Source organism: Gigantopelta aegis, chromosome 8 (genome assembly GCF_016097555.1).
Source record: "Gigantopelta aegis isolate Gae_Host chromosome 8, Gae_host_genome, whole genome shotgun sequence".
Classification (NCBI taxonomy): Eukaryota; Metazoa; Mollusca; class Gastropoda; order Neomphalida; family Peltospiridae; genus Gigantopelta; species Gigantopelta aegis.
This window is the reverse complement of record NC_054706.1, coordinates 40,387,301-40,409,288: the sequence shown is the minus strand read 5'-3', so window position 1 is coordinate 40,409,288 and position 21,988 is coordinate 40,387,301. Positions and strand designations below refer to the sequence as shown.

At 33.3% G+C, this 21,988-nt stretch overlaps 1 protein-coding gene across 8 annotated transcripts in view; it reads right to left on the bottom strand.

The window, feature by feature from the left end:
• Positions 1 to 20,945, bottom strand: part of LOC121378901 (rap guanine nucleotide exchange factor 6-like) — a 122,073-nt gene extending 101,128 nt beyond the window's left edge. For all 8 annotated transcript variants that reach the window (XM_041507266.1, XM_041507270.1, XM_041507271.1 and 5 more), the window contains exons 1-4: positions 20,848 to 20,945; positions 15,803 to 16,214; positions 9,261 to 9,388; positions 3,207 to 3,290 (exon numbers count right to left, since the gene is read on the bottom strand). In XM_041507266.1, coding sequence (XP_041363200.1) covers positions 3,207 to 3,290; positions 9,261 to 9,388; positions 15,803 to 15,871 — 281 coding nt within the window. In that variant the 5' untranslated portion in view covers positions 15,872 to 16,214; positions 20,848 to 20,945. The remainder of the gene's footprint in view (positions 1 to 3,206; positions 3,291 to 9,260; positions 9,389 to 15,802; positions 16,215 to 20,847) is intronic.
• Between the last annotated feature and the right edge of the window lie 1,043 nt (positions 20,946 to 21,988).

Sequence of the window (21,988 nt, the reverse complement as noted above, 5' to 3'; positions counted from 1 at the left end):
GAATCAGTTTTATAAATATTTCAATGTACAAATATATACTGTATTCAAAGTATTGTGAGACAATATCTCAGTCTGTGGTGATGTTGACCGGCAAAAACAAGTGGGATGTGTATTTTGACTGCTGGAAATGTCTTCTGTGACCTGTGTATATAATCAGTAAATTAAATAGTGACCTAAATGATTTTTTAAATTTCATTAGCTGTCATTTTATTTCCAGTGCCTTTTTGTTTTGTTTGGGTTTTTTGTTATCTTTTTTTTTTATTAATTTAAACTTTTATGAAAATATATTTGATATGAATGTTTATTTTTTGCCTATCCATGTGAAAGATCGTTTGTAGACATAAAATATGATGTTGGTGATCATTTCTGAGATATGTGATTGGCTGCTCTGTTGTGATGCTTGGAGTGACTAGTGTTTTCCCTAGCTTGTTTTAATATAGTGTGGAACCACGCCTCAACAGTCTAGCGCCATCTTGCCTTAATCAGCACCATGCTGCCCTGAGATGAAACAAGCTTTTTTTAATAATTAATTCTAAAATTGCCTTCATAAAATATTCAGAAAATGTATTATTTATTAACAACATATGCCTGTTATATATTTTGTCATTCATTTATTAAAGCAAGCACATTATTTACATCTATTTTTATTTCAATTTATTTTTGTCTTTAATGGGGGGAAAAAGATAGAAATGCCCCAAAAGTGTTTAGTCTGCCATGCCTAGCCACAGTTCTAGGCAAAACACTACATGTAGATGTAGCCATATGCCATGATGCAATATGAATTACATTATGCACAATCTAAATGGTCTCCAACTTAACAGGCATTCATGTAGAATTATCTGTTGTGCACATCTATGCACTAGTAACACATATAAAAAACAATGTAAAGTAACAAACACACAAGAGTTACTACCCTTGAAATTTACAACGACCATAATTTTCTGACAAAATATTTCCATTACTGATTTTTCAAGCACTACAATTTATACTGAAATATATCACAAAGGAACTTAATAGAATGTTATTAAAAAGTAGGTCAGGTGGCATCATGAAAGCTCTATTATCTTGCATATTTAAAATGATCACAATAAGACATTCATTAAAAACTTCACAAGGGCAATTAGGAATTTTCACTAAACTTTAATTAAGAATTGACCTGAATTTAATTTTTGATTTGTGCAGGTTGTAAAGTGAAATAAAACTATGTATATTCTGTACATCTCCACAGTTTATTACAACATAAAATTTAAACAAGAATTCTGTGAAATTAAATGTCTCGTCTACCATAACATTTTTCAGCGCACTGTGACGAATATCTATGCAATTATAAACTGATCTAAATGTGGAACTTTGTTAAATTTTAACACATAAGTTGATGCCATCACTACCTCCACCGAAAACGTCATACCTATACAGAATAATACATGAGTGGCCGTTAGACACCATTTATCTCACGAGTTGTTTTAAGATGTATCTAACGAGTGAAAGCAAGTTTGATACATTTTTAAACAACAAGTTGTGAGATAAATGGGATCTAATGAACACAAATGTATTATTCTATTTCTTACATATCCTCAAAAACCAGGTTTTAAGCAAATTTTAACATCTTTTTCAAGTAAAAGTTATTTACAGCTGTTGCATTTGTAGTTGACTTATGCGTCACAGACACATGAATGTCAGGTTAACTATACATCACAGTCTAATCGATTTCCATTGTGTAGTTTTTCATTGGTTGTATGGCATTGATGACCTGGTCATCACCCAGATGCAGCCAGTTGTATGTCTTGAAATTGTTAACACACATGTGTCAAAAATCATGTGTAACCAAAATTAACGCATGGTGTTCTCACCAACAGAAATATAATTACAAACTTTCTGCTTTTATACAATTTCCTGAATTTTTATTGGATGATCAGAAAAACTGAATGTTATCCTTCGATAAACCTCAGAAAATGGCGTCATTACGCCAGCTGGGAGGTCATTACGTAAGACGCTAGAAGTTGATTTGCGTGTATATGGTGTGTCCAGGCGCTTGTGCATACATTTTAGAAGAAGTCGAGGGGCTAAATTGTGGCTAGTGAAATTTATGAGTGGTTAAGACATGCTTCCCCGGAAAAGTATTGGAAAAAAAAGGAAAAAAAATTGCTTGATCAAGAGGACGGTTTGACTGCCATAACAGACCCTTTGCACAAGCTCCTGTCTTTGTAATTATATAAAATCTGTTTGTTTAAATGAATTTATCGATGTACAGTTGTCATAAACTGCATAAAATTGCGTAGCGTAGGATTTTAAACTAAACACCTCAGAAAATGGCATTATTGTGTCAAATGGGATGTCATTACGTAAAGCAGATCATGGGAAGAACGTTAGAAACTGATTTATGAATTATGTGTAACTAAATATGTTTAACTAAATATGTTGTGCTATTTGTAATTATACGAATTGTTCATAATTTTTTGCAAATTTATCCATGTATAATAGTCACAAATTTAGTATAAAATTGGTTCGCTACGCGATTTTATACAATTTGTGACTGTTATATACTCTTCAAAAAAAGTTGGAGAACTTTAATAAGAATTTACAGTTGCCAAAATTGTAAGATATATTAGCTGTGCAGGGGAATGGTTATATCATAATAGTGAATTAACTGGGCAAACATTACAATCGGTAGTTCAGTATTACAGTAGGTTTTATGACCACCATCTTGAAGGACGATTGGGGTCAGAAGTGAAATTTGAAAGTTGACATTTTTTTAATCAGTAAATATCGCAAATTCAAACAATAAAAATGACTAAAAACAAAACAATAACAACTGTATGATCAACAGAATGAAAAGGATTGACAGAAATAATGTTCCACAGTGATCAATCGACGTTCCTGGAAATTGTCAAAATCGAGAATGGCACCCCAAAGCATGTGTATGGGGCAAATGCGTGATGCATGTGCAAACTATGGAATGTGTTTCAGTGTGTTGATAAAGAGACCTGAACGTTCTTTACTAAGATGTCATTAATATTTCAGGTTCCCCATCTTTTCTTGAAGAGTATACATCGATAAATTTCCTACAAATGTTCATTTACAAGTAAATCTGCGGCAGTGTGGATATTCATTAAGTAGATAGTGGTGATTAATAAAAAATACAGCAAGACAAAGCTATTGAAATGCTAATACACTATGTAGAATTTTGAAATAGTATATCAACCTACCTGCTCCGGGGAAGAAACATGGAACCCTCGATGAAGACGGAACCAGATAGCAGAATGTACCAACAGGTTGCCAGCTCTCCTTGGCTGTAAGAACATTTTATCTCCATTAGTTCAATTTGGGAAATTGAAAATTACAAAGTTCATAAATAAAATTAAGTAGAGAAATGCCAGTTTGTTTTTAGCATCAATGTACAGATGAAGGTCACTGTGACTCAATAATGTACACAACACTAGCCTACTGGAAGGTACTGTCACACCACACAATGTACATGCAGGGCTCAAACTTAATGACAGCACAGATGGCAATTGCCATAGTTGCAATATGAATTACCATCAGTCAGGGGGATTCACCTGTGGCATTTTTATGTCGATGGATAAAAAGTATTGCCATCGGTGGAAGAGACTATTTTTGGTTTTTATCTTTGTGACAAAAGTTACCGATTTAAAATTGCTGTTGGCAAGCTTAAAACTGCTGTTGGTGAGCATTTTGTCATTGGCAAAAACATTTGAAAATTGCCATATGTAACAGATTCTTAAGTTGGAGTTGGAGGTCTTTCTTTCGTCTTTCTCAAGCTACTCACTTAAAACTTGAATGTGATAATTTTTATGTTCAGACAAGTATTAAGCGTAGAACTGCTTTACACATTGTATGAATGGCATAGTGCATTAGCATGAAGCTGTTCATACATGCACATAAGTGTGTAAAGTGGTTCTGCATTTTATATTTCCATGAATGTCAAAAATTATCATGTTCTGTTTTTAAAACTCCAAAGTTTGTACAATTATATCAATATAAAATATTATCAAATAACAATCAAACTTTTTCTTAATACATAGCACAACGAGTCCCCATTCTATAGTTCATTTTTTTCCGTTAGTAGATTTTCACATTTTTACGACAAATAACTGTTTAAAAAGTATGTCTGTATGTTTTTCAATAAACATTAACATTTACTGGGAAGGCTAAACTGTGGCTAGGAAAGTTTATGAGGGGTTAAGTCATACTTCCCCAGTAAAAGTATTGAAAAAAAAAAGAGAGAAAATTTGCTTGATCAAGGGGAGGGTTTGACTGCTGAAACTCACCCACTGAACACGCTCCTTTGTTTGTAATAATATAAGAACTGTTTGTCATTTTTCATGAATTTATGTAGGCCTACAACTGTCACAAACTGCATAGAATTACATGTATGTGTAGTTTTAACTAAATACGTTGTGTTGTTTGTAATTATAAGAATTGTTTGTCATTTTGTTGTGAATTTATCGATGTATAACAGTCACAAATTGCTTTGCTAGCTATGCTAAGTGATTTTATACAATTTGTAACTGTTATACATCGATAAATACAAATACAAATTTTGTGCCTCTGTCTTGCCTGAACATTGATTACGGTATTATTATTATTAACATTGTTGTTGTCTTTGTCACTGTTGTTGTTCTTATTGATGTTATATAATTATTATCTCTGTTTGCTGACAGATTAGATTGTTTGGTTATTTGCAACAAATTGAACTGAAATTACCATTAAATTATTTTAAATTTGTTAATGGAAAAAATTATATATATTAAATTAAAACAAAAACTGTGTTTTCAAAAAGAAAATATGTGCATTGAATATGCCTTTAAAAAACAAGAAAGTTTGTTTTGTTTAACGACATCACTAGAGCACATTGATTTATTAATCATCGGCTATTGGCAATATCCTTTAAATGCACATAGGAACACATCAGAACCTCTACCACTAAACTATATAATACTCCCCAAAGCACCCAGCTTCTCCTGTTCACTTTTTGACATGACAGTGAAAAAGGCCAGTTGTCTAGAGAGAAACATCAAAGTTAATACTTTGGCATGAGATAAAGACTTGAACACAACAGCAGTGTACTTATGTCAGAACAACAATAACAAAGCTGGAGGCATTACTCGTGACATGTACCTGAAGAAGGAAAATGCATTTCTAAAAATAACCTGATGCAGGTGAAAAGATGGTAAATTATGTTTAATTCGATGATTGTTTATCTTTTTTGGGAACTACATGCATATACATTTAAACTTAAAAGCTGTATAATTTTGTAGTACATATTATATGACCCTTTCTACTTATTAACTGCTTTAAAAGTAAACAATTACAAAGCTAACACTTTGAGCACTTGTTTCAAAGTGTTTTCACATGTTGAGAACTGATAAGTTATTAATCACATCTTAGCAAAAAAACTGAAAAAAAAGAAAAGAAGAAATGTCTGTGTACATTATGGCTTGCCTGATTTAGACACGTAAAAACTTTAATAATCTTGACTACGGTCAACCTTTGTTTTGGCTTTGTACAAAATGAATATATAACATACATTTTTATACTTTGTATCTTACCATAATTTCACTTCAAATCCACATTTTGTAAGTACTACAATTCTTTTAATTATAAGATTTTCTTCAAACACAGTCAGGTGCATTCATAATTTTCAAATAAAATACTTTCATTAGCAATTTTACATTGGAAATTTTCCAGCATTCTGAAAATAGAGCCATCATGTTTATTGTTATTCTTATTGTGAGGAAAGAAAGAAAGAAATGTTTTATTTAACGACGCACTCAACACATTTTATTTACGGTTATATGGTGTCAGACATATGGTTATGGACCACACAGACTTTGAGAGGAAACCCTCTGTCGCCACATTTTATTTGCGCTTCCCACAGGCAGGATAGCACAAACCATGGCCTTTGTTGAACCAGTTATGGATCACTGGTCAGTGCAAGTGGTTTACACCTACCCATTGAGCCTTGTGGAGCACTCACTCAGGGTTTGGAGTCGGTATCTGGACCAAAAATCCCATGCCTCGACTGGGATCCGAACCCAGTACCTACCAGCCCGTAGACCGATGGCCTACCATGACGCCGGTTTTATTGCAGGAGTGCAGGGCATAAAATTTAGCACAAACGATTTTGTCGTTAGTTTTGTCAGTTGTGCAAAATCAATATCAACATAAACGACAGATCGTTCATGCAAAAGCTGTAATCGTTCGTCAGAAAATCTTTAAAAAAGATTAATCACTGTTTTTGGAAGAAAATAAGGCTACATTGTCGGTGTGATAAAGATACTGCAAAACCAATATCAACATAAACAACGGATCGTTCATGCAAAAGCTGTAATCACTCGTTAGAAAATCCAAACAAACGTGTGTTGGCTAATATCATCAATGTTTTGCAAAGCTGTGTGCAGTGGGAAATCCCGGAACTAGATGTATGTCATATGTGCTTGATGATAATGTTTTAACCAGCTTTTCTTCCATTGTTCAACATGCCCAGCTATTACCTTCACGACCACCATCTACATCATGCTACCTGCATTAGCACACCACCAACATATCTATGATTTACGCAAGTTTGTTGAAATTCTCAGTCCTGACATTACGATATTCGGTGTTTGAAGCACGTCACAAAACCTTTATGTGGAGTTTCTTAGAAGATTATATGATATACAGATGCAATTTAATGAAACAGATGAAAAACAATATGTTAACAAAATTATAGACGGGTGTCATGAAAATTTCTCTATAACCGCTAATTCAAGCCAATCGGAATAAGACTATACCTACTGTTAGTGTCGGACAAAACGACCACTAATATTAACTTTGTGACAATCAAAGCATGCCAATACACAGCCTCATCTGGCTCACACGAAGGTACCTGTGCAGCTACCGTTAGATTGATTTAGTTTAATACCAATTTTGCCTACCATAAGTGCACGAGGTCTTGTGCCAACATTGCAGGAAAATCGTGTTCTCGTTACTATAAATTTTTTTAAAATTATATTGAGGTTTTAAAATGTTTGACAAATAGGCTACCATCTACAGATCAGCATTAAACTTGTTTAAGCCTAAATTGAAATTGGTTATATATATATTTTTTTTTTTTTAATCTTCCCCAAAACAGGTAAAAAAAGATGTTGACACAGGTTGATATTTGTGGGTTGGTCAGTTTAGGACAAACAAACCCAATTACTATTTTCGTCTGGTAGCTTTTAAGTCCTAACTTACAAAAAGTATATTTTCGTATTTATAATAGGAGAAAAGCTACAAAAATTGCTCATCTTAGATTCTCGTTTTTATTTGTATCTGAACTACTGAAGAAAAGTGTTCGCATAAACACTAAAACCACACTAACGACATATTGGTTGTCTGAAAAATTCAAATTTTATGCCCTGGAAGTGCACAAGAATATTAAACCATGCGATTGTGTTCGTGGTGTAAATCTTACATCCTATAAACAAGTGCAATAAATAATATGGGAAAACAACTGGTATGTGTTCTGTATTTATTACATACCACCTTTCTATATTATGAGTCCCAAAATTTTAATTAAATAAACAGCTTACTTCGTCTGGAAAGTTGGTTGAATTTTATGGCATTGACTGCATGTTAAGCATCCTGGCTAGAAACAGTGTCATTCCTGGCTATCATTCGAGTGAACACATACTAGCATGCAAGATTTTGTATTACACATACATGTACATTTAATAAAAGATTTTTTAATAGCAGTCAGAATTGTCTTTATTACTATAGCAAGATTAAATAGGCATGTAATAAATAAAGATTATTATTATTATTAACTGCTACTATTACTGAAAAGTACTATATATTCTGACTACATTGGTTTAGATGAATCACAAGACGTGTGTTTTAATGTCATCAACAGAAAGAAAGAACAAAAGTTTGATAATAACACAATATATAACATTTTTATTTTATAGTTATACATATGGTATCGACACTGACAAATAACTGTACGGTGACATGTTTTTGTCTGAAGTACTTGTATCTGGTAATAACATCTGTGCCAGATTTTGTGTTGCAATTGTAACATTCTTTGTAGGATGCTCCTTATTTTTTGTTTTAAAAGTTTACTTCAAAATGCTGGCTCGTTCCAAAAGGGGGTAAAGAATGGACAATTCCAAAATAAGAGATACATTAATTTAATGTAGTCTAATATTATATTTATTTATGCAGTTCAACAATTATTACTAATAAATGGATGTATAAAAATGAGCAAATAATCTACCTAAATTGAGCAAACCACAGTCATGTGCAGAATTAATTTCCTACTAACATTTAACACACCGTCATATACAAAATGTATTTCCTAGTGACTTGATAACTGAAGAGAGGGGTGGAATTTAGCTCAGTCGGTTGAGTGCTCGCTTGAGGTGCTTGTCGCAGGATCGAACCACCTTGATGGATCCATTCAGCTGATTGGGTTTTTTCTCGTTCCAACCAGTGCACCACAACTGGACAGCTGTGGTATGTGCTTTCCTGTCTGTTAGAAAGTGCATATAAAAGATCTTTTCTGCATTAGAAAAAATGTAGCAGGTTTCCTCTGATGACTACCCGAGTCAGAATTACCAAATGTTTGACATCTAATAGCCGACGATTAATTGCCGATGTTAAACAACACAAACCTTTTTCTTTATAACAGAAGAAAAAATGTATTGCATACAAACTTAAGACTCTGGTGCAGTGATTTATACTGAGTTGGCCTTAGCACCGATTCTTCGTGTAGTTGTGGAAATTATTAGTAAATAATGTATGGACTTTTTTTTTGTAGCCATTATGTAATCATTGCAATGCCTTGTTTGTGTTTTGTGTTTTCTTTTAGTAAACCTGCTATCGAACACAGGTAACTTTATTGCGTATTTTCTCCGTTTCCTTCATTCTTTGTTTCTTTCTCTCTTTCAATAATATTTATTTCTGTTCGTATTTAAATTGCAAAAATATATTACTGTCGTGACATGTATGTATTATAGAGACAGCCTAGTAAGCTGTATAAGTTGTGTCTAATCCATTTGTTCTTTTTAAAAAGAAATAAAATATGTTTCAATCAAAATCACCTGACACATACATGTAGTAACACCAAATTTATCATGCTAACAACAAAATTATTAATCAGGCTGTGACATAGTGAACACTTCAAATGATCAAATAGGGGTTATCGGGTCACAGGAAGTATGGTTGCTTGCTAAGTTAAATCACTAGCCACTAACAGATCTCACATAAATACCTACCAGTAAAGTATATCATTAGCATCATGAAATTCATATCGCACACTATTACAGAGTGACCGCAGTGCTGGTTCCCTCAGCGTAGATAACGCTTCCATGCCATGGAGGTAGGCATATATAACATCCAGGTCCTACAAATACAATGTATAATCAATTCTCAACCATAGACAATGCTTCCATGCCATGGAGGTAGGCATATATAACATCCAGGTCCTGCAAATACAATGTATAATCAATTCTTAACCATAGAGAACGCTTCCATACCATGGAGGTAGGCATATATAACATCCAGGTCCTGCAAATACAATGTATAATCAATTCTTAACCATAGAGAATGCTTCCATACCATGGAGGTAGGCATATATAACATCCAGGTCCTGCAAATACAATGTATAATCAATTCTTAACCATAGAGAACGCTTCCATACCATGGAGGTTGGCATATATAACATCCAGGTCCTGCAAATACAATGTATCAATAATTTTTAACCATAGATAACGCTTCCATACAATGGAGGTAGGCATATATAACATCCAGGTCCTGCAAATACAATGTATAATCAATTCTTAACCATTGATAACGCTTCCATGCCATGGAGATAGGCATATATAACATACAGGTCCTGCAAATACAATGTATAATCAATTCTTAACCATAGATATCGCTTCCATACCATGGAGATAGGCATTAATAACATACAGGTCCTGCAAATACAATGTATAATCAATTCTTAACCATAGATATCGCTTCCATACCATGGAGGTAGGCATATATAACATCCAGGTCCTGCAAATACAATGTATAATCAATTCTTAACCATAGAGAATGCTTCCATACCATGGAGGTAGGCATATATAACATACAGGTCCTGCAAATACAATGTATAATCAATTCTTAACCATTGATAACGCTTCCATGCCATGGAGGTAGGCATTAATAACATACAGGTCCTGCAAATACAATGTATAATCAATATAGTCCAGACTCAATCTCTAATGATGTCACACACATACAATTTGTATGGCGTTAATGTCTCAGACTATTAGGTCCATATTTATAAAGGTGTTTTAACGTAAAAATGTGTTTCAAAAAGATAAAACAGTGTTTTAAGAAAAATAAATATTTACAAATATGTTTTAACTTTAAAGCACTGCTACTAAAACATGTTTTTACATCCATATTTATAAAAGTATTTTAATGTTAAAACATGTTTTAAAGTATCCTAAAACACGTTTTAGTTAAATCAATGAAGAGGTACGTCTAACTCAATCACGTGTTTGGACTCAGTCTCTTCAACATTTTGGGACATGAAACATGGATGTACTCCGACAACTACAACATCTTCAACGTGTTCAGGATATTAACTACAACTGTGCAATGAGATGAGAGCGTGTTTTCAGAGATAGTGACAATCCATTTGACCGTTTGTCTGATGAGTGTTTTTGAATGCGATTTCGTCTGAGCAAAAATACAGTTCACGTTGTAACTGACATGGTGCGGGCAGATATAGAACAGCCAACACGTAGGAATCATGCAGTCCCTTGCGAACTTCAAGTCTTACTTGCATTGCGGTTTTATGCAACAGGGGGATTCCAGCTCACCATAGCCGACCTCCATGGACTATCTCAGACGACCGTAGGTACTGTTCTCAAACGAGTGACGAATGCGATCGCCAGGTTAAGACCACAGTATACATGTATTTCATTCTCCAATAACGAGGATATGAACGATCTTAAAGAAAGATTTTTCAACATTGCTGCTTTCCCCAACTGTGTAGGAGCCATTGACTGCAGTCACATCCGTATAATTGAACAAGGTAAAAACGGGCAAAGATTCATCAACAGAAAAGGCTGGTCTTCTATTAATGTTCAAGCAGTGAGCGACAGTAATCGTAGATTTGTCAACATAGTGGCACACTGGCATGGTTCAGTACATGACAGCAGAATATTCGACGACAGCTTATCTGTGTCATTGTTTTCCCGGTATGCTCAGGGAAATGATTGTGGTAATCTTGGATAACCTCCTCCCAGGCGGCCTTTTTTTTCTTGTTAAAATTAATGTCATTCCTTTTATCTTCTATTACATGTGTATATGAGCTCTCTCTTTAATTGTTTGCACCAAAAATGCTTTTTCAGCATTTGAAAAATTTGTAGTTCTTTTTTTATCTGACATTACCTCCAGTAGATAACGCTCACAGGTGTCTATAGAAGCAATGCAGTACCAATGTAATTGTGTTGTGTGAAAACTATACCCTTCCATACGTGCATGCAGTTCAGTTCAATAGAATGTGTTTCACTTGTTGCATGCAATGTGTGCATCTGTCATAATTTCAGTGAAATAAACAACTTGTATGTTTCATGTTCTCGCCAGCTTTATGGGTGGTGAACAGTGAGGGCTCAGAGAAAAAACACAATAAAACAGTCTTTAAAAGATTGTCATTTTGTTCGTTCCCTTAATTCGTCCTTTAATCAGTCCAAGAGTAAAAAAAAAAATTGTGGCGATCTACGCATATATCCCGAGGTACATTCCCCTTCCCCACATCCGACATATATTTCGTAAGACCAGCGCATTCCTGAAATTGCATATATGTGTACACTTTAAAACGGTACTCTAAAACAATGTTTTAAGTGAAACAGTGTTTTTTCTTGAAACAGTTTTTATGATATCGATTTAAAATGTGTTTTAGGTTAGAACATGTTTTAGTTAAAATATGTTTTACCTAAAACGCCTTTATAAATATGAGCCTTAGAGTCTCGAGTCTAGACTCAAAAAGTTTTATAAGTACCAAGCCAGGTCCTGCAAATACAATGTATAATCAATTCTTAACCATAGATATCATTTCCATGCCATGGAGGTAGGCATATATAACATCTAGGTCCTGCAAATACAATATATCAACAATTCTTAATCATAAATAATGCTTCCATACCATGGAGGTATAAAACATCTAGAGCCTGCAAATATAAAGTATAAACAATTCTTTAACTGTAGACAATGCTTCCATACCATGGAGGTAGGGCCTATATATATAACATCCAGGTCCTGCAAATACAATGTATGAACAATTCTTGACCATCACAGCATGCTATATGTACAGGTACAAATGAACTTCTATCTACTGCAGATCAGTTAATAGCATTTTAAAACAACTATGTGGTCTTTAACCATAGGTCTGACCCCATATAACCATGATTCTAATGTGCTAAGTGCATTGTTAAATAAAACATTCCATATTCCATATATAGAGACTATTTTATGGGGGTTTTTCTAATCCGATTTTTATGTCAACAAGTGATGTATGAAAATATGGTTTTCACACATAACAAGTTGACATAAAAATTGTATTCGAAAAATCACAATGAAATAGTCTTTTTATTATATACATCTTTCCTAATTTTTGACAATATTTTTCGCTTATCCTATAGAAAACATGTAATATCATAATATATATCTTCCAATGGAACTTTTCCAGACAATTTACTTGACCATAAACTTTTTAAAAGAAATTTGAATAAATATTATCTTTATTTAATTATTAAATTAACATTTATTTAATAACACTGATATGCAAAACATATCTGACAAAGTGATCACAAAAACAAAACAACACCATTAAATTTTAACTTACACTCAATGACAGGATATTGTGTCATCATCATTTAGCTTCGTATTTAATTGTGTGTTAGATATTTTATCGTAATTGCACTTCATAACCCTTTTTATAGGTACAATTCTTTAAATTACATTTTTTTATTTTTCAAACAGGCCGGATCAGATGATTTGGTAATCTTCAAACTTAAATATGAAGAAACGGGGCAAAGGGAGATAATTTAATCATGAACTTTTACAAAAAAGTAAATATGATTTCTATATTTTCACTGTAACTAAAATACAGTGAAAATATGACATTTCACCAGATATAATTTTTATGTATATTATAAATATTTATCTTTTTTAACTTTCCCCAATCCAAAATTCTTTTTTCTACTATCATGAAATCTATCAGAAGAGTGTTTTAAAAGTGATCTTCACTAGATACTTCCACAAAGGAACTGCTGGTAGACTGACATAATGTTAAAAAATCATAAACAAACCAAGCCACAGAATCACTAATAGTAATAACTTAAACCATGTAGAAGAATCTTTTGGTAATGATGATATATGCAACTGTGAGCTTGAAATTAACTAAATTATTCATTAACACCGAGTTTGTAATGATGCTGTTATTTTGTTGAGAACATAATATATGTGCATTCGTTCCCCCACCCCACCCACAATATGTATGGTTATTGTGCTCAGCAAAAGATTATCATACATATAATCTGTATTTAAGTGGCTTGTAAAAATTATTATTTTTCAATAAAATTGAACACACACATAATCATTTGCAGTATTAAATTATTCCTAATACCAGAGTTTAATAAAAGTTAATCAAAGTATGTTTTAAAAACATTTTATAAAAGTATCATACCAAACTACATAAATATGTATTTACCGTTACTCTAGCCTTATAGGATATCCAAGAATTCCTTTTTAAATGACGAACACATAGCATTTGTCTATCCATCTTGCAAAACAAAGAACCATGACAAGACAAGATCATGCCAGAAACTAACTAATCTGATTCACTCAGGATGAGCATGTAATAATGATGCTGATGCGTATAGTTCAAACGGAAACCTCAATGCAACAGCTGATAATGAGTGTGTGTCACTGTTACAAACAACAGAGTGCAAAACCACAAATTGCTTTGTATAATATATCAAGTTAAAGACCATATTTACGCAAATTATAAATTGTTTTAAGTAAAGTAACCTTTAAATGTCAAAAAAAAACCCACATGAAACATTATGCACAAAACATGATAACAAGAGATATTTTGTGTGCAACAGAATAATTTAAACAAGACACCGGAAATGCTGCAAATCCCTGCACAGTTTGGCAATAATACTCTAAATTGCCTTGAAAATGTTTGTGACATTTTGAATTCACGACATACATTGTATCTTCTACGCCTGAATATTTCTATTGTTCTATATACTAGTATGTGTGTGTCTTCATACTATGTAATATGCTTAGTTTGCTCAAAGCAAATATAAAATAGATGCAATTTTTTCACAATACACATTCCAGTTATATGTTTAATTACCTCTGCCATTAAAATACTCCATACATATAGTGGTGTGGTCTGAACAGCAGTGGTACGAACAGCCATACTGCATGTATACATAGAGATGTTCTAGCACCCCCTCCCCTCCTCTCCCTCCCATACTGATGCACTGGCTGGTCAGTGTGCTACCATTTTTAAGTAACTTTGATCTTTGTGAACATTCATGAAAATCAGATGAGAAATGAAATCAGTAGACATCATAATTTCTATTTTTAGTAATTGCAACCTTGAAGTCTGACAAAGAGAGACAAAAGTCTGTATACCCTCAATGAGTTGTCACGACAGAATACTTAAATTATTCTGTCATTTAAAAATAATAAACATCCACCACTAAATAAAACTTAATTTGTCCAGTTTTATAAATTACCTGAATTCAATCATTTAAATTAATGAGTCCTATACTGAAGCCCACTTAACGAAACAAAGACCATGGGCTTAAAAACAGGAAATGTAACCGAAATCAAGCCATATGGGCTTAAATTCAGATATTTTTCAACAGGAATCTCTCATATATGTAGGTTGCACAAAATGACATTGTGCTTATTAAAAATAGAAAAAACTTGGTAACGACCAATTGATGTAAAACATTGTAGAATTAAAGATGCATTATTATAGTTGCAAATGTTATATATCTTTACATTTAATTGTTGTTCTTAAATAATAACAAGAATACAAAAACACACCTTCAAATTAATTGACATAATATATATATTTAATGTATATGTAATTAAACAAGCATTACTGGGTCTAACAAATGTTTCTATCTCGTAAGTTCAAGTACCATATGATAACCTAATAAAGCTATACACAAAACTGCAGCTCAATATATTGAGGCATTTTTTATTTTTTAAATCCAGAAAGCAAATGTTCTAGTCTCCAAAGTTTAAGGGTCATAACTCTTGTCAAAAATGGGTAAATTACCATGAAAGTCAAACTTGATCTACAACAGTACATGATAAAGCTATACAAAATTTCAGCTTAATATATAAAGACATTTTGACAAAAAAACATCCAGAAAATTATATGTGATGCAGACAGACAGAAGGATGGAGATAAAATCTATAGTCCCCCAACCCCTGCAATTAAAAAAATGTCCATGGCAGAAAATATACATGTACCATGGGGGGTGGAATTGCAGGGGTTGTCCCCTCCATTTGGACCAGTAGGGGACTAACTCAATAATATGAAAATTGTAATATGCTGGCACTTGCTTTGCTAAGAATCCGTAGCTAATTTAAGCAGTAATTACACATAAAATAAATGTTACTTCTATTAAAAGAACAGTACATGAATAGTTATACTGATAGGTATTTCTCCTTTATCATGTAATACTGACTATTTTACACTACCACCAGCTCGATTCTAACAACTCACCTGTTCAGATCTTTGGCCTGGATCAGTCTTCAAAGATTCTAGAAACTGCTGATCTGCAGGTGATGACATTCTTGTCCATCCAATGAAATGAACCGGCAAGTCAGAGTTAGTCACACTGGCTAATTATGAATATATAAGTACCAGTACCTATGAACACTTGACAGTGAACAAACTATCAAATAAATGTAATCGCATAATAAAACAGTTATTTTAAACTGTTTTTATCACTAAGTGACTGGGATATTCTGTAAACAGAAATAGTCCACTGATATTTGGTAGCAGTTCAAAGAACACATGATTATAGCTAGGCTTAGTCCAAATATGTATACGTTTATACCATGGTGATTTTGATGCAAGTATACTTTTCATTCTGTTCACAAACACTAAGTGTCACATCACAAATGATGACCACCTGAAAAAAAAAAAAAAGAGCAAATTATAAAACAAGTAATTAGACACTAGTCTTCACCATGAGTAAATCATGACGAGCTGAATTAGATCAATCTCTTGAAATGGTTTCATATTTCTTTAATTATGTTGCTTGGTTCAATTTGTAACATTTTGTTATCAAATATTACTACTTCAGACGATACAATTTAAACCAAAACAGCTGAAAAGTTTCATTAAGTAATTAATAAGTCATTGTTATGTTAAAATGAAAGTAATAATTAATATTTTCTGGCTTTAATGAAATGAATGTGGATGCTGCAAACAGCACACCATACACTGATGTACAGTTTGGCACCAACATAAAGCACTGTACTGACAACATCTTATGTGACCTACATGTAGCACACAAAACAAATCAGTCTTTTAATGTCCGTTGTGTGATTTTGTTTTGGAAATAAGATTTTCAAAAGTGCAAAAACAAAATAAGAGTTCAAAAAATGTCTGTCATTAACCATAACCCGGAAAGAGTTCTGCCCCTTTTAGTGTATAGACACAAAGAAAATTTAATTATTAATATATGAGGCCAGTTGTAAAGTTTGTATTACCAACTAGAAAAAAGGCCAAGTGTTCGGAAATTAGCGTGGCACACTTATTTTAAAAGTAAACAGCTGGTACTAGTAATGCTCATTTAGATGATATTGCATTAAACACTACAAACTATGTAGTGCATGGGTCGGGACTGTAGCCGAGTACTCTAACCACTCAGCCAGGCAGTTGATCAACAAGTGAGACTGTATTTTAATACATATTTATTAATATCATAGGGTGTATTTTGACAGAATGAACCATTTTTTTTTTTTTAATTTAAAAACCTAACGACTACGAAGTTTCAGAATAAATATAGATGAGCAGTTTAACTGGTTCCCAACCATATCAATACGTTTAACGTAACATAAATGTAAACAACAGTGTGGCTGATGTAGTGCACCAGTCCCTGTCTAAACTTAGATCATCGCAACAATGTCGAAAGCATGGTCTGTTTACGGATATCCAATAATAGTTAACCAGCCACAAGTGTTTAGTTCGGTCTATATTAATCTAGTTTCTTGTTTTGTTTTTATTATTGCTCTTTATTGTTTTTAATAAATGTAGATGGCTGAGCATATCTCATTATAGTAGTTAGTCATAACATGTGCCCCGCCAAAGGGTACATAAAAAGGGTACTAAATTATTTACGAGGAAAAACAATGGATATATATATTATATAGATATAATAGTGGATATAAAATATGCATGTAATATAAACAAGAGAGTTATTAAGTTAATTATGTGATTTAAGAAATATATCATAGATGACTCCCATTTTTGAATGCACAACTCCCAAAATAAAACACTGTGAGTCACCATGACAATAGGTCCAGGATACAGTAGGTTATACATTTTTGGTTTGTGTGTCCATTTGTTGCACTATTTTGGTTGAGAAACGGTTGAAACATGGTGCCACAAGTTTTGAATACCAGCTACATATAGGGTAATGTAACAATTTTTGAACGTAGCAGGGCTCACCCTGGATCAAAAATACATGTAGCCAAAATATTAGCCAAATGGAATTTTTATTAACCATATTGAAAATGCTTTAGTCAAAATTGTTTTACGCAGTACTGTATAGAGTATTTACATATGAATATGAAAATGCATCTTTTTCAGCTAATTGTGTACAAACTTGAATAAACTTGAATAACAAATCCATATTACCTGATCAAAATCATAGACAGCAATGGGGGTAGGGGCAGTTAATATATTACTTCAATTTTTCGGCGGGGGGGTGGGTGGGTGGGGGGGGGGGGTGATGCATTATCTTCAGTTGGAAGCCAGTACCCCAGTACACCCACCCCCACTTCTAAGACCTGACATTAAATTAACAAACATACAGAAATATGGGGGTGGGTTGATGTTTATGGAGGGTGTTTTTTTCTCCTTTTTTTTTCTGTTTTCCCCAAATGAAATTTTTTAGAGCTTTTTTTTTTAATACAGAACTCATTATTTCTTTAAATAGCAATCTTTTTTTTATAAATTTTATAAGTAACCCATCAATACCCCACCACCAACAATTTTATAATTTGATCTATGTTATTGCTGTTGATTTCAGCATCGTGTTAAATGCTTGTGATTTCTGTTTGTAAAATACCTAGGCTAAGAGTGACACAGTATATTCCATTTATTAAAAAAAAGTAAAGTTAATAAAATAAAAATATACAGTCTTTTTTAAAATCCAGCTAACTTATTAAAACTCATCTCAGTCTTACAAATTCATATCTAGCATCATCTAACAAATATGATTATTGTAAACTAATTTTATTCAGTGTACGTTTAACTGCAATTTGTATAAATACTGTACGTTCATTTCCCGCGATTGCGATCTGCATGCAAAGACAAAGAAATAAATGAAACTGCAGTTAGGTATTCATTGATGCAAACAACTATTGTTTTTTTTACAAATTTACATCACGATTTACTTCTGTGTAATTGTATTGTTTAATGTCCGCAACGATGTCTCTTGACACATGTCAGCTGACTCTCAAGCGTGACGTATATTTGCGCTGAGAGCTGTCCTCAGTTCAGCCAACGAACATTCTTCTTAAAGTTCGCAAACAATTTGATTGGTGTCCATTTGGGTTAACGTGAAGCGCACAAACCAGTTTAGCGAACGTTTTGTTTTCACTCGGTCTGGCTGAACTCAGCCCTTGGGATAGCCTATATGTCTTTCGGCCCTGAACTGGCATGTGTCTTCAAATTGACATGCATCGTCGGTCTGTTTTTATTACTTTGGTTCAAAGACTTTACAAAGTTAAAATAACAAGTTATATACAGATTTTGATTTCATAAAAGTTGAATGCATACCGTTAAAATAACCGTGATTATTAAAATAATCAAACATCAATAGGCCTATGCTGTATTCTGGATGACACCGTTTCTTGTTACTGGCCCCATGCTTATACACCTTAAAGTCTAGACTTTAACGTCATGGCAACGCCATTCAAATAGCATTAGGTTAAAGTCTTATAAAGTTTTATAACACGGGCCCTGGTCTCGAGATCGCTATTACGCTAATTGCATATATGGTATTATTATTATGTTTGAGGTGTCGAGTAAATTATGTAACTATTTGTTCACATCAGAAGATAGAAAATGGCTTAGCCAAAAAATTTAAATGACAGGAAAATGTTTTATGTTGTGGTTGAAAGATTAATGTTGTTAATAATGATGCAAGTACACTCATGTCACCTTAGTCTGCGCGGCACAAAGGTCTGCGCACATTAATGACGTTACATTACATCTTGAAACAAGTGTCGGGGTATGTTTGTAAACAAACAAACAACGTTAATTTAATTCACAAAACAGTTGTTAAAACAACACATCTTGATTGTGAATATATGTATAAAACTGGTCGTTAGCACTTTTATTGAAAAAAACTCTGAATTAATGTACTAAAAGTATACTTTTGCCAGCCTCGATCAACGTGTTTTTCTATCACCTGTCAACACGTGTCTGTCAACGTTGTAATGATCAACTTTACATATCAACTTACATAAATTTACATAGGAGCTTCAATACATACTGTATTGTAATTTATGAATCCATAAATGAAATGAATGTCTTATTTAATCTCTTAACGTAAACATCCAAGCATACTTTGAATTTCCCTCCGAGTGACACAATACAAAATGGCTGCACAGAGACTTTGAAGATTGCACTTACAGCATCGCCTATTTTAGCTATAGTCTGTTTCACAATTATCATTGATTGTCCTATATGTCTAACGAACACTATTTGTGCTCATTTACACAGTTAATTTTGTTGAATAATAATCAAATATTTTTACATTGGCTCTTTTTTATATTGTCATTTTGTGTTGTCCAAACTAAGGAGCATGGAATACCATTTATATTTATCTCATTTGCACAATCTAAATGTTTCTGAAACAGACTATAACAGGAAGTGTTTGTTATTTAGAACTTATAAAAAGTCGGATCCATTGTTTTTTGCTGTTTTATGTAAACATTAGCGACAGAAGTGGTTGTTTTAATGTTTTCTGCGCAGACGTATGTGCCGTCATGCAGACCAGTAAATGCAGCGGGGTCCCACTGAAAATGCACTCATTACTTGAGTTTAAAAACATTAAAATTAAAATAACTTTAGTTGTAACACGTTTATTGTTCCATTGCACTGTGGCGGTGAAACAAATATTTTTAAAAAAATATTTTAACTTAAAATATAACACAAATGCTTAGGTGCGCAGACTTAGGTGCCACCAGTGTACTTCATTAAGGATTTAGTGAGTACGGTAGGTTATACATTTTTGGTTTGTGTGTACATTTGTTGCACTATTTCGGTTGAGAAATGGTTGAAACATGGTGCCATAAGTTTTGAATACCAGCTATATAACATATAGGGTATGTAACACTATTCGGACGTAGAGAGAACCACACTGACTTTCTACGTCCCTTCGCCTCGGACTATCGATATTGCAGCTTTAATTTTACAAAACACTGCCTTTAATTGCCAACGTACAGCAAAAACATCACATACTTTCTTCGTTCTATATTCGCAAACAAGTTCTAACAAAAGGATATACTTGCCCGTCTCTATATTACCTGCCACTAGACACAAATATTGGGATTTCCACACACTTAACAAAAAATATTAAACATGTTAGTGTCAACCCAAATTTATCATGTTTACGACTAAAACGAGACACTTCCGGTACAATCCTGCTTCTTTGCGACCTCTGTGTTTAGTTTTGGATAAATACCAAGGGGAAATAATCAGATGATCTCTCAGTATCTCACTACTCCTGCTCGTCTCATATGACACGTATCGGGATAACGCCATACCAGAGATGTCTTGCTGGCGTGTTTCCATTAGAAAACTGTTCAAGCACATCTGCCACAAAATCTGCCTTTACTAGAGCGTTCTAAAGTCATGCTCATTAAATCGGTTCATTTGACGAGCCCATAGATTGAAAAAAAAAAAAGCTCGGAAAGCAAAATAATTCATCAGATATTAAAGGAACATACCCTAGCTTTTAAGCACTAAGGCATATGTTTTACTATTAGAGCAGTTTTCGATAACTGAAATCATACTTTACTTGGATTTTATTGTTTAGATTATCCATTTCCGTAGGCCTACATCGAAGTGTTTTTTTGTTGTCATCCTGGTGTTTTTAATATCACAAAATGCAATTCTCATATTTTTAAAAACGCACGTGCGTCTGAGAAGTAACAGGTATGGAGTCGAGTTTTAGTCTATTTTTAGAGTGTATTTCACCATTTCAAAGTCACAAACTCATGTTTCAACCTAATTGTAACTTTATTCAAATGTGTTACAGGTTTGTAGATTAACTCAATTTTGTGTTAAGTTTCGTGGGCTGAAACTAAGTTCTGTCCCTTTAAATGCTAGGGTTTCCACGATCTATCATGCGTCACTCGATTTTAAAACCTGGAAATCGTTCACTTTCCCTACACATCGAATATCACCGTTTTTTTAAAGATTCGTTACTGTCGCTGCTGTGAAATGTAAAGTTTTAGCCACTTTTTATAATACTAAATTATGCAACAGGCTTAATTTCTTTTGCTAATTTCATAGATAGTTATATAGTACATGTAGTTTAAATGATTGAAAACTCCGTTCCAATGTCAATCTATTTCAGACATGTTTACCCTTTTTTCTGTGTCGCCGATTATTGTGAACTTACGTGGGCGCTGAAATCAGTACCTTGTGCGGCCACCAGCAGCC